At 38.8% G+C, this 17,950-nt stretch overlaps 1 protein-coding gene across 1 annotated transcript in view; it reads left to right on the top strand.

The window, feature by feature from the left end:
• dnaaf9 (dynein axonemal assembly factor 9) overlaps positions 1-15,140 on the top strand; it is a 37,936-nt gene extending 22,796 nt beyond the window's left edge. The window contains exons 28-37 of the mRNA XM_066718349.1: positions 142-267; positions 2,960-2,997; positions 3,490-3,625; positions 3,927-4,013; positions 4,675-4,781; positions 5,781-5,855; positions 6,848-7,044; positions 7,395-7,460; positions 7,789-7,882; positions 8,908-15,140. Coding sequence (XP_066574446.1) covers positions 142-267; positions 2,960-2,997; positions 3,490-3,625; positions 3,927-4,013; positions 4,675-4,781; positions 5,781-5,855; positions 6,848-7,044; positions 7,395-7,460; positions 7,789-7,882; positions 8,908-9,014 — 1,033 coding nt within the window. The 3' untranslated portion in view covers positions 9,015-15,140. The remainder of the gene's footprint in view (positions 1-141; positions 268-2,959; positions 2,998-3,489; positions 3,626-3,926; positions 4,014-4,674; positions 4,782-5,780; positions 5,856-6,847; positions 7,045-7,394; positions 7,461-7,788; positions 7,883-8,907) is intronic.
• The last annotated feature ends 2,810 nt before the right edge of the window (positions 15,141-17,950 follow it).

A 17,950-nucleotide genomic window follows, 5' to 3' on the forward strand; every position in this document is an offset into this window, starting at 1 on the left:
GCTTTTAGTCTTGAGGTCCCAGTTGGGCCCCTGCTGGGAAGCGTCTAGTTGTATATTTCTGAGAACCCTCGGTGCTGTCATCGGGCCTGCTGGCTGTCTGCTCGTAACAAGCTGTCCCCTCTCACATTGTCACTGCCACAGATACACAGATGCCATTGATGTTGTGCAGGCCGTGCAGGATCACCCCGACCCCAGCGTCCAGGCAGCCTTCACCATGGGGGCAGTCACTGCCTGCGTGGACCCCCTCAGCTCCTACATGGCGCACAGGTACTTCTGCTTTCACCATCCTTAGGAGTCGGTTGTATACCACACAAAGCTCTTACCTTATTTTGACAGTTCCATCTCTTGATGTATCGCAGAATGCACCATTCCCCCAAATCTTACGTTAACAGTATGTATTTCAAAAAGTGTAAGATATTTTCTTTGGTCGTAAAATTTACTTTTACAGTTTTACGGTGTGTCCTATAAATTTAAAGTGGATGCATTTTATCATATGGTGCTTAATAAATGCCCCAAATTAGGTCTTAGAAACTGCTTTACCAGCTTCTTGTTTTGAAAATCACACTGTTAGTCTCTTACCTGAATGGCTGGGCATTGGTTATTGTCAGGTGTTCATGAATCTAAATACCATTCTCCTCACACCACTTAAGATTTTCATGATTGCAGCTGTTTCAAATATTGTAACACATTTTGTAAAATACTGCTTTGCACAAATGTGTATGAACACACAGCATGAGTATCTCTTAGGCTGTGAGGAGGGGGTGGGGATAGTAGCTATTAGAACTGGGCTGTTGACATTGAATGTCTACAAATTCCTCTCTGTTCTCTATTTTGTAAACATCTAGAGGATAACACAATGGGAACAGTTAATGTTCTTCCATATCTTTGTTTCAGACAATATTCTTCTTCATCTTATCATTCTTTCTATTTTTGTTTTGTTTTCCCTCCTGTTATTGTTGAGTTTTCAGTTCATGTTTTTATTTTACTTTGTCCTTCATTTACATAATTTAAATATGCTTTTCAGCTTTTATTCGCCTTAGTTTGTGTTACAAGTAGGGTAGATTCATCAGTCTTCTGTCTATAGCAGAGCATTGCACAAGCATTTAAAAAAACAAAATAAGGTGCAAGAAAACTCATTTGTGAAATTATGAATTTATTTTGCAGTTCAAAACATTTTTTGAATGTTTGCATCATGGAGGGCGCAGTCCAAGTAAATAGAATACACTGATTGTATTGTCACGTTTGCATTTGGGCATTAAAATATACATGTACATTGAAAGAAGGTAAATTAAAATAGATGAAGCAGGTCAATAGTCTGCTCTGAGTTTTTCTTGTTAGCAGCTCCCTGCTCATCCCTTTCCATTCTGCCATGCTTTCCCAGGTCTCGTGGCCCTCTTTTGGCACTATTAATCAGCCTTTCAACTGGCTCCTCCAAACTGATTACAACCCTTTGAAATTAGAAGGAGTTTTACGCCTTTCAATTGGAAGAGATTTGCCCCACCTTTCATCATGACTTAGTGACCCATTCCTTTCTGAGTGCACAGGAGTTTCGATACGCTTCAGTGACGCTTGCATCATGGATTCAAACATACCAACCTTTATGTACATTGATATTACAAAATATATATTTGAGTTATAAGGACTGTATACATACATTTAAGCTGTACTTCCCTCTCTTACTTTTTCTTAACCTGTGACAGTTATTATAACCGAGTGTGTTCCCATAACTGCTCCTCTCTGACTGCTACCAACCAGTCATTTTCAGCTTCTCTTAATGATATATTTTCTTTCTGCCTTGTTCAACCTAAAGTTTTATATTTACAATGCATAGTACTTTATAATGCATTCTGTACCTATGACTGGTTAGCCTGTAATGCAATTCAGTATTGCAGTGGAAGTCTGGTTATCATTATTTGGCTGCATGGGTACCAATAATTTATGATTCTAATCACTGCTTCAGAGACCAGAGAGGGATTTCCCCACCTAGGTAGATTTAAGGGTTAAGCCAGCCTGTTCTAATATTAATTATAATACCCCCTGGCAAGCCAGACTGTTTCAGATTTAGATATCCTATTGGAGGCTTAGTTGCAGAGATGAGGTGGTTTATCTGCAACCTGAAGAAAGCATTGGAAGCTGCCCTTTGGAAGTAACTCCGATCAGCTCACACTAGAGTGAGGGTTACTGATACTGTACTGCATTAATTGCCTTTATATTTATGCAAGTTGGCAAAGTATGTGCTGTCCTTATACTGGAGGGGAAACGGTGATGCTATTTATACCTTGCTGACCTTTCAGCTTGTCTTTTGGTGTCTGTGATATCCTGTATTATCTGTGGCAGGGAAAGACATCTTTATTAATACTGTGAATTAAAACATTAATACTCACGCCCTGAAATCCAGCTAAAGAAGTGAACTGCAAATTTGATTAAAACCTTAACCTACAAAGTCATCTCTTATCATAATTTAGAAAACAGGTGTATACTAAGTACAGTGATAACTATAAACTCAATTGTAGTAATGAGAGCCCATCAGTGGTAGCCTGAAACCTGGATATTAATATTAGTGTGTACCTGACCCAACCAAGTTCCATTTTAACTGCCTGCATATTGATTATTAATTTGCCTGATTGTATTTGTGCCGCCTACATCAACAAGTATTTGTGGAGCTCATTGTATGAACTTTGCAAACTGTCTGATCAAGTATGCTTGAAAGATGAGGCTCGATTCATCAAAACTAACAGTAATGTCAAAATCTTCCAGACATTCCCACATCTTGATCATAGGAACATGCTCCTGTTGTACATCTGATATTTAGTGTGTTTTTCATAATAAAACCAAATCACCATCTCTGCAAACATTAATAGAGATAAATATACAATCACACACAAATGATCTGTATCCCTATTTTCTGAAGTTTTCAGCGACTTTTTAAATCATGTTCCTGTTTGTTTTCTCAATTTAGGTTCCTTTTTCCAAAGCTGCTGGAACAATTTCCACAAGGTATGTGTGCTTGTAATGAGACAGTAACTAGACAGATTTGTAGACATGTGATGAGACCTAATGTCAGCATGGCAGACCATTTGTGGTCTTAGTTCATGTAGTCGCTTGGCTAATATCTATGTAACAGGAGAGTACCCACTGTTAGTGTAGTTAAATCTATTTTAATGGCCAGGCACTAGCAAAAGCCAGAACTCTGTCTAACATCCTCTGTCTAACATCCTGTTTTTTTAAATTATATGTATTTGTAGACTCCTTAACTACTCAAGATTACCAACCATCCCTAAAATTAAATGTTTGAGTGTCCCCAACAGAATGTTAATCTTCATTAATGTGGTCTAATCTGAATGAAAATATTCTAATTAAAGTTGGGGTTTTTTCTCCCTCTAATTCACAATGCATCTACAATAATGATTTGTACAGAAGACCTACAGGAATGATGCTGTTTGTTGTTGCAATTTATAAAGAAAATCCCCTTTTAAATGTTCACTGTAGGAGTGGTGAGCAGTGTGGTGCTCACAGGCCTGACTGCAGAGCAGAAACACCCTCTTCTGCAGCAGATCCAGCAGGTGGTCCGGGCTGCAAACCCCAGTGCGGCCTTCATCCTGGCTGAGAAAGGTTCTGTCACCAGGTGAGCACTCCCAGCCGGGGACTGAGACAGTCCTCTTGGGCTTTCCTGATACAGAGAGGCAATGTCAATAATCTCTGCCCTGTGCAAAAGCCTGACTGCCAAGCAGATGCGTTTAGCAAGTCCAGGCCCCCGATGCATTTCTAAAGACAAGAAGTGAGCAGAATAGTGTAAATTAACCTTATATTAGCAATCAATGCGGTTAGCTTTTTAATTCCTTCTATCGAGGGGCAAATCATGTACGGGAGGTCAAATGTTTATTTCTGTCAGACTTCATTTTGACCTATCGTGATGTTTTTTTAAGGAATGAAGATGTGGAGCTGATTTTGTCTGAGAGCAGGTTTTCAGAGCCTCAGATGGTGAGAGCCAGGTATCTCTTGTACCCTGGTTGGTAAGTTAAGCTTGTATTTGACTTATTCCACTTACTGATTGTGCCCGACACACTTACAGACAAGCATGAGCTGGCGGAGCCTCCTTATTTTTCTGAAGTAGGGAATGTCGCCGCCTTTCCATCTTAAACATAGTGATCACTGAGGAGTCGATGATGAAAGATACTGGCAGTGTAACTGACTTGCCTTAACATCCCTGGCGTTCTCTTTGTGGATTTTGCTGACTCTGATCTGGCTATGTTGAGATTTTAATGAAGTGTTTGATAGCCCTGAGATCCCAGCTGAGTACTTTGTATAACATAAGCTGACACTTTAAGAGCCCAGTAACAGGCTGTCCTTATTGAGGTTGCTATGTACATATCAACACGAGAAAGGTAAAGAAAGAAGAGAGCTCCCATCACGTTCCTTCATTTCCCATCAGCCTGCATTGGCCTTATGACTCTAACCCTTTGTGGGCTAATTCAGATTAAACATTTACATTGCCTAAATTCAGGGCTTTTTGAAAACAGAACATGAGTAACAGATTGCACTTTCACATGTAATATCCCAACATATATGTCAATACTGCCTACACTATTTTGTAGTTTGTTTGTATTAAAAAAACAGAAACAAGGGGTGTCCTAAAAGAGAACTTAATTGTTTGTGTGTTTCACTTTGCTTTAGGACTGAAGGGAAATTTAAGTCTGGACCCCTCTTTCCATGCATGGAGCAGATCTGTATTCGCTTTAACCGACCTCTTGAGAAGCCACGCTTTATGACTAGATGCAAAGGTGACATTGATTAATTAGATACCATATTAACCAAACGAACAATAGCACTTTTATGATTTTACTGTATTCCTTCCTTGTGAAACTAAAGTTTTATATACACTAGACAGTAGAGTAGGCTTTTTCAAGGGGAGAGAGATCATGAGCTGACCAGTATGTAACAACATGTGATCATAGTGCAGGGGAGAGTGTATTGTGGTATGCAGAGGACTGTGGGGAATTCGCATACAGACAGTTGGGTACAGCAGTGAAGCAGGACTCAGGCTGTTGTGTGAACATGGGGACATTCTGCATATGTTTAAAATGCACACACAGCTTTTTAAAAATCTTTTTTAACACCTGTTAAGAAACCTAGCAAGTCAGATCATTTCAGGATCAATGCTACTGATATGTCTGTCATTGTGAGAATACCTAAAGTATCTTCAATAGTTTAGAGCGATCTTGGCTCTCTGATCGTTGAAGGAATCTTTTAAGCATTGAGCCTTTAAAAACAGGCACACCTAGTACCATTTGTAATGCCCAGACTTGTCATTATATTTGATCTGTTAAATCTTGCTGCAATGCACAATAGGGTTTTGAAATGTCAAATAGGAAAGGAAGCAATGAGATGCAAGCGCTTCTGCACACACAGATAACTCCCCACCCCTGTCACTAGTACAGGAGCTTTTCTGTAGTAGTGACGGGTTACAATAAATGTTAGTACAGTCATTTATGAGCAGAGAGCGACTATTTTAAATGCTGATTTGGGTAAACCTCACTAGATCAGGCTAACCATTAACGTCTAAATGCCAAAGGTAGATTTTCTTTCAATATATGTATTATATTACTATGTAATTTAGTGAGTAATACAGTAAGGAAAATCATATATATTATTATAAAGGAATTTATGGATAAAGATAATGGTTTTTTTTTATCATGTGCCTTTTTAAATCTAAAACGCAGAATGCAAAATTATGTTCTACAGCTATAGCTACTAATTATTTTTTTGTGTCTGTTTCACAGCATTAAAATCATCCTTGCGACCAAATCCTTTCACAGGAAACATATACAATATCTGGGGCAGAGTCAGATTTTCTGGTAAAAATTATCCTTTTCTCATATGTCGACTGGTAAGACTATAACTTAAGCTTGAATTGGGGAAGCAAGTACACCTCGTTAACCTCTTACATGTTTTGCAGATCTCAAATAATGTGCTCTATGCTTAGTACATGTTGAATGCATCTTTTAATACTCATAAAGCTTCTGATATTTATAGAAGAAAGAATGCATTCATGGCATGTCAACTGTAGTATGTTGTAAGACCATTAATTGGACTGTTTTCCAAAGTGTTTATGATCCACCAGAGTGTTTGTTTTGTCGGGGGTGGTGGTTTCCACTTGCTTAGGCATGTTTTTATTTTTGGTTTGAATTTCTGCTTGAAGATAGTACAGTGGGAATCAGAAATTGCTGATTTCTCCAAATTGAGTAGGCCCTGTCCTAAATATTGTGGCAGTGGAAAGATCTAGAAGGAAGAGACTTAACCATTTAAGAAAAACATTACTTCCGTCTGCACTGATTTTCAATATAAAACGTTGAAATTGCAATAATATAAAAGTTAAGGGCTAGGCACGAAGAAGAGAGTGGTTTGTATTAGGTGTTAGACACTGTCCATTTATCTGTACTTTTAACTGAAATACTATACCTGGCCAAACGATTCAAATGCAAATTTAATATTTTTATGAATGGCATAGGTGGTCATTATTTTTAAGAATAGATATATATATATATATATATATATATATATATATATATATATATATAATGTCATATTGAAATCCAAAATACACAGCCCTGCCTTAATTATTTGGAAGGAAACTTAATCAACTTTTAACTTTAGTTACAAAAGGATTAGCGTCATGTAAACTTCATCACTTACGATCTTATCAAAGTCAGAACATTTGTTAGCCGCTTTTCCAAAGTGCCTTTATTTAGACTTCAGCTTAGAAAATGCACATCAGCATTTCTTATGTAATTAATTTCCCCCTCCAGCTCAAGCTTTTGAACTCGGCCATGTCTGATTTCTTTCTCAGACTCTGAGAAGCTAGTGGAGGTGAGCTTCAACACCCTGACGAACAGCCTGAGTCTCCTCCCAGCGCAGGAAGGACCCACACCCCCACCACAGGGCATGGAGCTACATCAAGACGGCCCAGACTGCTTCCTGGTGTTCGACGGCTGTGGCCTGGGCGAGGAGAATCTGAAGGACTGGCTCCGGCAGGGTGCCAAGCAGGTAACCGCCTTCTTCCTTTCGGGCAAATCCTCTCTGTGTCTCATTTTACCTGCCCCAGCAACCCTTTATAACCTACTGAAACCAGGCTTCTTTTTTATGTGCTCATATACTATACTGGGTCAGCAGGGATTTCTATATTAAGGTAATGTAACTAATAAGTGTATATAATGATTACATATCCATTATGTGTTTTGTTTGGAATTGTTTAAGTGATTCTGGAATTTATTCAGAAGTGTTCAGTTTTTGTTTCAATCCATCTATGTTTTATATAAAGTCCAAACTAAAGTAAGGGTGATCAGCCCTTCATTGCCCTCTGAAGAGACTCTGCTAATGCCAGTGTTCCCACACAGAAACCTGTGAAGATGACAAGGAAGAGACATGAAACCTTGACCCTCCAGGAGATCAAGACTATTCACGTGAGTAGTCCTTACACGCCATACCTGGGATTAGAACTTGAAATATTACAAAGATTCACAACTTTAAAAAGAACCCACCCAACCCTCTATTTTAAATCATGAGCAACATACTAAAGATGTTAAGACTCTTAATAAAATACATCATCCATTCCAAAATTATTGATAAGAGTGGACAAAAGTGACAAATTCATAGCAAGTCATGATCATAAGAGCTTAACATGCTGGTATTTAGAAGTATGCCACCACATACAATTAAAAAAAACAACTAATTGCAGAAGTTGCTTTTTGTTTAGCTTTTTCAGTTTCTTATACCTATTGTTCTTCTTAGGTGAAGCGCCATTTGGATCCCCTTCCAGCTGGATACTACTACAATGGGACCCAGTTTGTGAACTATTTTGGCGAGAAAATGAACTTCCACCCATGTATCCTTTCAGGTCCTAGCTATTTCCAAAGAAGCTTTCCTCGCATAGATTGTATAGATTATTATTGTAAAGACAGATAGGTAACAAGTTCAGGCCACTCACAAAGTCAGACAAGGGTTATATAGTTGATAATGGTTTCTGAGAATATTATGAAAAATTGAATTTCATTGCACTACCCTGAAATGAATTCTCAGGCAATTATTGTTTGCTAGACAGTTTGTTTTGCACTAAGGTGGTTATATATGTCGATGGTATTTGTACAACGCCCTGTTAACACCCTGGCGGTGGTGTTTACTGGTATTTCTATGAGTGTTGATCACTTTTTGGCAAGCGGCCAATCAAATTCAGTATGCACGTGAAATGATCCTCTTCTTATGACAGAGCTGACAGATTGTCTTGGGTTGTGAAATTCAACATGATATAAAATAAGAGCAACAAAAGATGAATAGATAAAAACATAACCGAGCATGTCTGTGTTTTATAATGTAAAAGTAAGTGTCTCTGACTGTCTAAGAGGAAATCAATGAAATCAAGAGAAATATAAAGGAGTCTCCACCGTGAAACTATTGCCATGGCAGTTGGTCTCGTGCTGGCATTCTGACAGCAGCTGTAGGTTTTTACAAAACCACAAACACTTGTAGAATTAGGTGGACACGACAGCTCACTATGCACTTGGCCACATTAAGAGAAATATGTTCAAATGTTGTCTGAATTTGTTTCACATTAACTTCTAAAAACATCAGTAGTCAAATAACAATTGCATTGGTGTAAGTTTTCATTCCCACTTTTTCTGCGAGTCCTGAATCATAGCCACGGACCATCAAAAACTGCATGGCAAGAAGAGTGTAATCCTCTAATCATCTTTTAATGACCTGTAATGTTGATTACATAAATACATACAGACACATCCATAAACAAACAAATGAGTAAATAAACACAATCGTTTCTGAATAAAAATAAACAATCTTAATAGTTTCTGGGAACCCTGGGACCGTTTTGTTTTCCTTACATTGTTCCCTTTGCAGTGATGGAGCAGTTCATTGACGAGTATGTGAACGAAGCCAACACAGAGGTGGAGCGCTTTAATCAAGAGCTGGAGCAGCAGAGACACACAGACCTGTTTGACCCATAGGGGCTCCGTCCAGGATACCCACATCGCGTAGGTCATGTCCTCTCACACAGCCACAGCAGAGAGAGAGCGCTGACTCTAAGGGGGGGGATGGGTGGGTGGGTTGGTGGAGGATGGGGGGCTACATTGCCATGCCACAGAATTGGTTGAACTGGGATATTGATGTCATGTATCCCTTAGAATGCATAGGAACATGGGTTCAGTTCCCTCCCGCCTCAGAAGTCCTGACCTGATATTTGACGACTTTAACGTCCAAAGAGAGAAAACCTTGAGTTGCAATGTGTCCAGATATACTTTTATTTTGTGTAAATAATGTAAATAAGTTTGGAGGTCTGTAATTTGACTCTGCTGGCTTATTTATTGGGTTAGCTGCAGCACTGGTTAATAGGTGTCTGTGATATGTAAATAATAGTCCATTTAAAAGTCTATTTTAGGCTTGTAACACTTAACACCCCAGGGTTGATTCGCAAATCTCAGATGGGTTTTCTGAAGAAACAGCTCTGAACAGTTACTCGATACCGTATCCAGCTGCCTTGTTTCCCCAAGCGATGCGGTAAGGGAGACAGGCACAGCTGTTACACAAACTGCAGCGTGGTGATGCAAGCTTAATACACTATGGGTGATGTTTTATCATCTGACTGGATTGGATTTTAAATTATGCAGGGTGATAAAACTGAAACCACTGGGCATTAGTCAATGCTGATGCTATTAAGCAAGCCATGTTTGCATTTCTATTTTAATGGCGCGATTCCATTTAACTCCAGTACAGTTCTATTTACAAAAATTGGACACTTGGAAAACCCTAGTGCAAGAAGAAAAAGGATCAGATCAGGTCTTTGGGGTGGGAGTATCCGGGCCAAGGCAATGGCAATATGGTGTTTAGTTTCATGCATATGACAAAATGACATGATGCAGATTCCCAAACTTGTATGTTTGGTAGATTGTTTTGATCTACACCGAACACAAAACAAGTTGCTACTAAACCCATGGCAATGCAAAATACATAACACTTTTTGTTATTGGGGAGAATATAATTTAACAATTGAGCCTTGGAATCATACCTATGTGCTCACGTACTGTCAGATTTGTTTTTGTCATCCCCCCTTTGCACTGATGCAGAAATCTTAGTGAACATACACTCCTTCCATTCTTATGGAATAACGTTGTTTTAAAGTCCAGTTGGGGTTGGGGGTGGGGGGTGAGGCTGAGGGCACTGATTGTGGTGTTCTTCAGGAACGCCTGAAAACCGTGTTGTGAAGTGAAGCTCAGCAGCAGTAGAAAAAGCAGCAGCACTATAGTAAAGCTGATACATTTACCTGTGCTATGCATGACTTGTGTTTGTATACTGAAATGAGCACCTGTATGACTAACTAAGCTAGTCGTTGTTCCAGAAGGGGGTTATCAGTGTTTAAATACCAGCTGAACATATAGAAGAGATTGAAAAAAAAAAAACAATTGCCCTAAGTGATCGTCTATTATGAGGTCAAATCTTTTCTGTCAGCCCTAGAGTAATTTGTTTAAAAGTTTTAACACATTTGGTATTTAAATGTTTGCACCTAAGGTGTAGTGCTTGCAGCAATTCGCCGAGACTCACTTGGCTTAAACAAAGGATTGCTGGAAAGCTCCATCAATGTCCTTGACTCTGTTTTGTCTGATTCAAAAGTTGATGTCCTGTCAATTTAGCACCATAGCCAGAGATAATGTATTGACACACAATGCAGAACTGTCCTGCTAGAGCCTTCAATACAGAAGTATTGTGAAAATAATTGGCAGCAAAAGAAGGCTTTGACCATATAGAGTTCAAGGCCTTGTTTAAACCAAGAAAACCATGCTTCAGTTAATGTACCAAAGTCAGTAGCCCACTTTAAGTCCCGGGGGTTAATCTCAATTACAGCAGGAAAAGGTCTCCTGCAAAGTATATTGAATTGCAAAGCTACTGGGTACCCTTGGTATAATACTTTCTCAGAAGGCTCATGGGCTACCCAAGCCAAATATCTCAAAGTGCCAAGTCAGCATTGCCAATTAAAATACCCAGGCAGTTTCAAAGGTAGTGAAACATAAGTGACACGTGCAGTCTATTACCTGTATCGGATTCAGATTGCTATAATAGACCATGTCCTCTTATGAGCTATGGATCGGGTGCATGAGTACTTGATTTGCCTACAAAGCCTTTTAAAGTACAGATGCGAATTGCGTGGACTTTGCATTCAGAATTCGAAAGGATTTTCTGTCCCTCACTTTGACAGGGGAGCATATTGTTTTACAGACAGCTCATGTGGGTATGATAAAGATTTGACCTTGAAGCTAATTCTGTCCAGGGCGATCTGTTGCAGCCTCCAATCCTGGGAGACCTGCAACAGGAGGACACAAATAAAGAGTACATGTCAGTTTGTGACCAAAGATGCTGCCGCACTTGAAAACACTGCTGGCCCCCCTTCCTATCTGTGAAAGATTTTGGTGTAAGTATCTGACCAAGCCATATGCTTTTACAGCGGTAGTTGTGCCACTGTTGTCTTTGACACAAGGGAAGACAAGGAAAATCAAACTAAGCAATCACGTCTGCCTCCGTTTTGGGCAGCCGCCGGTCACAGTCCAGTAAAATACCCAAGAAAAGAAGTCTGCAGGAGAGGATCCTTCCTGTCCCCCTCCTTTAGGATCCTTTTTAGGGTGAATTACTAGGGGTGACTCCATGCTCCTATTAGCCTATTAGTAATGAAGTGCAATTTACTCAATAAGCGTCAAGCTTTTCTGTATATCTACCTTCAGAGTACTCTTTAAGGACTGCTTCTGTGAGCTAAAAGAAACAAAGATTTGTTATGTTTTTCTTTTTTTGTGTGCACTGAACTTGAGGTCTGATTTCCAAATCTGCTGTCTTACACAGCATAGAAGGGCAAAGTCTTTCCACTTTGTGTCCCACACAGCTGTTAAAACCAGTATTAGTTATTCTGGTTTAATCCCCCGGCACTTTAGCTTGGAATCTATATGCTCGGGGTGAACCCCTGTGATTAACGAAGACTTATATAACCTCCAGGCTTATATTGAGTTTTAATTGTAGATATGTTATATGATGGGGGACATATTTCATTTTATACATAAGTGAAAAAAACTAAAAAACATTGCCCTTTCCTTTAGTTTATTTATTGTTTTGTATTTCTGTCTACAGCTGTTTTTTGTGCTCAAAAAAGCCCACAGCAAACATTCCTGGCAGACTGGATATGTTAAAAGAATTTGTCCTGAAAACTGCAATTCCAGAGCAAAAAGTGTGGGGCAGACCAACCTCATATTGGTAATGTGAATTCAAAGACTTTTTAAGAGACTTCTTTAAGTAGTTTGTTTTAAAGATTTTACTAGAGTGAAATAAAGACCACTGGAGAACAATTTGTTACTGATGCAAATTCTTCTTTATGCAGTCCTCAAAGGGTCTGAAGGGTATATTACACAATATATTTATATTTATATATATATTTATCTCAAATTAACAGTAATAGCACATACAAATTGCATGTGTAACGATGTCTTTATAAGGTCAGTTAATTGACTTTAAATTGCCTTTCACCAAACTGGTACTACCAAGATGAAAAACCATTTTTAACATATCTGGTGAAATTTGAATTACCTCTACATTATATAATATTTTTGTAATACTGTGAATTGAAAAAAATGGGTTTCCTGTCTTTTTCTAAAACAAATATGAAACTAAAAATCAAGTTAAAAAAAGAAGGAAAGAGAATGAAATAAACAAGAACATGAGAAATGTCTTAGTTTTCACTCCAGCAGTGCCTTGGTAATGGCAAAGCGAAGAAGCTCTAGGTCGGGTTTTTGCTGCCTTCCAAGCAGGTGAAAAGGGCTGTCTTCAAACAGTGTTGGTGAAAGGAATATTGATTTTTATTCTTAAACAAGTGCTATGATCAACTTGAGGTAAAGCAGCGCAGAATATAAACCGCTTGAGGACCAAATCTATTTCAGAAATTGCTACAAAAAGATGACGCTGTTATTGGGCCACTTTTAAGTCTCCTGGAAAGCATCCTGAGGTCTTACTGTAGCTAAGTGAAAAGGAAGGTTTTGAAAAGCTTTGGGATAAAAAGGGGAATTTGAAAGCTGATAATGAACTCATTTTGGACCCCTGAAGTAGGAAAGCAACGGGCTGCCTGTGATTGGAGCTGCGCGGTTCCTGATTGACTACACAGGAACCCCAGCAGGTTCCTCGGTCGGATCTATTCTGCCTTCTTTATTTTCTGTGATAATTTAATCTTAACTAAGCGCAGTTGTGTTCTTGTTATTTGGAGGCTGTCAGTCTCTTCGCTGAAGTTATAGGACTAAAAACTAAAAAAACGCTCTAGAAAGGGTGTTTTATGTTCTTTAAATGCACGATTGACAAGCTAAGAGAAATTGCTCACGTCTGAGGCATTTTTTTATTTGATTTTATTTGTACGGTTTTTATTCTTTGTTTTATTTATTGATTTCTTTAGAACGGTTGACTCAATTGCGAAGGGCCAAAATTAGGAATGTATGCACTTTTTAAAGTTTGAAATTGAAAAAGAAAAAAAAAAATCTATATATATTTCTAAAGTTTTTCTAATCGAAAGAATTTGTCAAGGTGAATTTTCAAACAAGGTGGCTTGTTCCCAGCAAGGCCTTTATACAGTCTAAGACATCCATTCAGTCTGTGCGTGTAACATTGGCACAATAGTTTAACAATAGGTGTGAAACTCGGTATTGAACCTGGAAAGCCACAACTCAACCTCCTGTTTTCTGCAGTATGGTTCTGATTGAGGGGAGTAGGTGCTGTCTTTGCTTTTACATAGGTGGATTTGAAAGGTGTTTAATTTGAAGAACTTTCCCAAAACTTGCTTGATGCATTTATTTCCACACGATCCTTCTGATCCAGCCAAAGAAAATAAAGAGATCTGTGGCAAGCAGTGTTTTGTTATCTCAGGTTTTTATGTGATTACTTTACACCTCCTTTGCATCTGCCCCACCATCTCTGCCATTAAAATGGTAGATCTGATCTCCTTTAGGAACCACATTAAGGCACATTTGTCCACAGCATTGTTGTCAGTCCTGGAACTTGTGTTGTGCCTCGATGTATAGTGTTCACCCCCTTCCAGTTCCAGTTAATGCTGTTTTTACTCCAGATGGAAACTTGCATAGATTGATTTCAGATCCCTTTAAAGTCTGTGCCGGTGGCAGATGTTAGCACTATTCCCCCTGGCTTGTGAGCTGTTTTCCCTCGTCAGTACTTTGGACAGTCACCTCCAAAGCCAGAAGTGTTTTGAAACCTTCGGTGGCTGCTAATTCAGGAGGACATAGTTACGCTTTTATAGAGGAACCCCCTGTCAGCTCTATAAGAGGTACTTCTAAGTTTATACTGTGAAACATACAAGCTGAGGATCACTCCATTTTAGTCTCTATTGTATCGTTCATCTTTTACCACTTTGTATTACAAATAGTGTTACCAGTATATCATAATGTGACTGCATTTTTTTTCTCTCAACAAGATATTTTGGGAACAAGCCTGCCTAAGCAGGAAGAACAATCTAAAATAATTTGCACAAATACTTCCATCCTGATTGTCAACTTGTTGCGTTGCCTAAACAGGATGTCTTTTTGTTTGTTTTTTAAGTCAGAAGTGAAAAGATGTTCAAATTTGGTGAGTTCCAAAAGCTGCAAAGGACTTCCCAATGTAAGGCTAAATACAAATAGTACTTACCTCAAAGCTACCTTCAGAATATGATCAGACAATTTGAAACACATTTTCAAATTGAAAACATTGACAAGGACTTCAGGAAATTATACTTGTGACTTGAAAAGTGCCAAACTATTTTTTAATGGTGTTTTTTTTCTTTTGTGGTTTTGTTTTGTTTGGTGGAGTTGATCAATTTGACAAGATAAAATAAATCCAATTGTTTTTGCACAAACCTGCTGTAACTTCAGTTAAACTGGTTTTCCTGTGACTGATGCTTTTTTAATCTTATTGTATTTATTATTCCAAGTAATCCATTTAATAAAAGCTATTGATATTGTTCCTTTTTCGGTTTATTTTTGTGTTGTTTAGCTGTTTATGCAAGTTTCCACTGATGTGATGTAATGCAATTAAAAACAAATAAATATTAGCATTTGTTTCACCCATGCAATTTGTTTATTTGGTTGATTTTAATAAGATGTTGGTGGGTTTTAAAATGAATATTGTGAACCACATTGTCCCCCTGATTAAACTCATGCTGTGATTGTGTGTATCGTTGTCATGAAGACAATGTACTGATAGTAAAAAAAAAAAAAAAAAAAAAGATGTAAAGGAAATAATACAAATGTGATCACAGACAATTCACAGCCTGATTTTTACGGGAGCGACTGGAACCACCTTGAACATGAGTCCTGAAAGTTGGACATCAAGCTTAGCAAAGTATAGAAAGGGTCTGTCTGCTCACAGGCCCATTACATCTGTTGAGTATAGCGTGTGGAAGCTTAGAAGAAGGATACAAAGAACACAGAGACCTAAACACAGCACACACATGTTCAGATTATTAATAAACCATTGTTCCAGTGCTCCTTCTAAAAACAGCCTGCAGCCAGGTTTGTATATCAGATGCGATTGAGACATGTCTGAGGTGACTGCTTGGTGTCAGTTACAGGGCCGCGGTGTCATGGAATGGTGTTAATCAGGGTTTCCAAGGGATGATTGTCGACAAGATCAACATCCCCTAATGCCTTTGCTAAACATAGACCCCCTGGCTTTCGTTAGACACAGCGTGTTTGCCTAAATTACCGATTTTAAAACGCTATTATGAAGCTGGGCTCTTCAGACTTCTGTGTTTATTTAAATCTGAGAAACATTTCCCAATTAATGAAGTTAGTACATCGTTTGACTTTGAATGTTTAAGGAAAAACTTAAGTAGTTGTGCAGCGCAGTTCCAAATCTTTCGTTTTTTTTCCATATTCTGCTACCGAGGCAAGTAAAAGAAAGTACATTTGCAAATGGGTTCAATTCAGGTTACGAATAACTGTCCTGGACTAATATTGGAAGTGTTTATGGACTGCTGTGCTCCGGGCTTGTATGTGTTTGGTCAAAGACAAGGACAGTTGGTGCCACTGGTGTTGGTGCTATGGACTGGGCTCTCTGCGATTATTTCAGTAATAAAATACATGTCACAGTTGTTTATTGAGTATAAGAAACATTGTTGTCTATATATTGATAATGAAGTTATTTCTTAACTAGTTAAGAGCAGATCTTCAAGGATAAGTGGCCTAATGTAAGGTGCACCATACTTATATATTGTATACTTATAGCAATTTAGCAATATAGACTGCCCTGATAAAGTATAAGGAATCAAGCCAGTAGACCCTGCCCTTGTTTTACAGTGCGGTAAATTTGGTATCGAAATCTCGATGTTACGCATCTCCTACTCCCGATGAGTAAACGCTCTCCGTTGGCGTCGTTTTATGGAATGTCACAACTTTACCGGAAGCTTTCGAGTTTAACCCTGAACCCTGTGAGATATGAATGACAGCTGATTGTTTGACTGAGGCTGCTATATTTTCAGGATTTGTTTTAGGAGACCCTAAAGAGTCGAGCGCTTTCTCACCTGTGCTTCACAGCGGCTTCTGCACGAGGAACCACATTCCAATGATTGCCTCCTCTCCTCTTGTGCAGTATAAAGTGAGAGAAGGAGATTCGTGATTACATCCTCCCGAGAGGCTGCTGCCTTTGTCCGTTTGGAGACAATATATGCTGAGCCTCAAAAGCAGCTACAGACAGACTGGACTGACTGGAAAGTTAAGCTTTGCAGGGAGTCTGGCTGCTTCCCTGTATTGTACATGTCTCAGATACAATGGGGAGCAATTCTTATCTCTTACATAACTGCTTCCTCACTCCACTTGGCCATAAACTCTGTGCCCCAGTTGTTGTTTTTTCAAAGTGAATAAGGGAATCCCTTGTTTTTCACTGCTAAGCACAGGAAAGCTGAAGTACATCTGTTTCTGAATGATCTATTGTCCTGATTTACATGGATTGTAAGCGTTGGCTATTTTTACTCTTCTTGAATTTAATGTTAAGAGGTCCTCCAAAATGGAGGGACCTCTTCTTTTGTTATTCACCAAACAAATCAGGGACTTTTGCACAATGGCGAATGTCAAATACACAATTCATTTCAGACCTGGTTGGTTACTTCTGAGAAAACGCTAAATCTAAGAAAGCTGACTGCTATTTTGTGGAGGTTTCGAAGTTGCGCAAAAGTCTTGTTGACCTCTCGGAGATCTGTGAAGAGGGAGGTTTAGGTAGAATAAAAAACAAAGGTCCCCTCTTCATTGCACAAGAGATCCTTTGTTCTGTAGTAAGTCGTGCCTTTGGGGTTTTGACAGAAGTGCTAACATGAGGAGATTAGCTAAATAAATGTTTGCTATACTTCCAAGGCTGGAGAAATTAAGTTTTGTGTGGACATCAGTGTGCACTTTGATGGCAGGCCGCTCAGGTAGAGGTCAAGGGGCAAACACCGATGAAAGAAAGACATTTCACAGTGAGGTGGGGTTTTGCATTTACTGGCCACAGCACACACCATAAAGTGGAGAAGTGGCTCATAAGTAATAAGGACTGACCCCCCACCCCAATCATTTGTACTGTGAGGTATATTCTCTCTGCCTTACTTATTCTCTTGTCATCAGTGTTTATACATAATCATTTCTGTGCTGCTAATGAAACAACGTTTGAGAAATGTTACCCAATTTCTTTTTCAATGTTTAAAAAATTGGACCTCACACCATGGTTTTAAACTAAGAATCTCTTATTGTTTAACCCCTAAAACCCACACTCCTTATTCATATTTCATGTTTTATTGTTGTTTTTTTCACATAAGCCACTCAGCATCAATCGTAAGTCTTTCTGTTTTGATGCTGAACAAATGATGTGCTTACTATCTTCATTAAAATCACACGCAACGACTCAG

Source organism: Amia ocellicauda, chromosome 12 (genome assembly GCF_036373705.1).
Source record: "Amia ocellicauda isolate fAmiCal2 chromosome 12, fAmiCal2.hap1, whole genome shotgun sequence".
Classification (NCBI taxonomy): domain Eukaryota; kingdom Metazoa; phylum Chordata; class Actinopteri; order Amiiformes; family Amiidae; genus Amia; species Amia ocellicauda.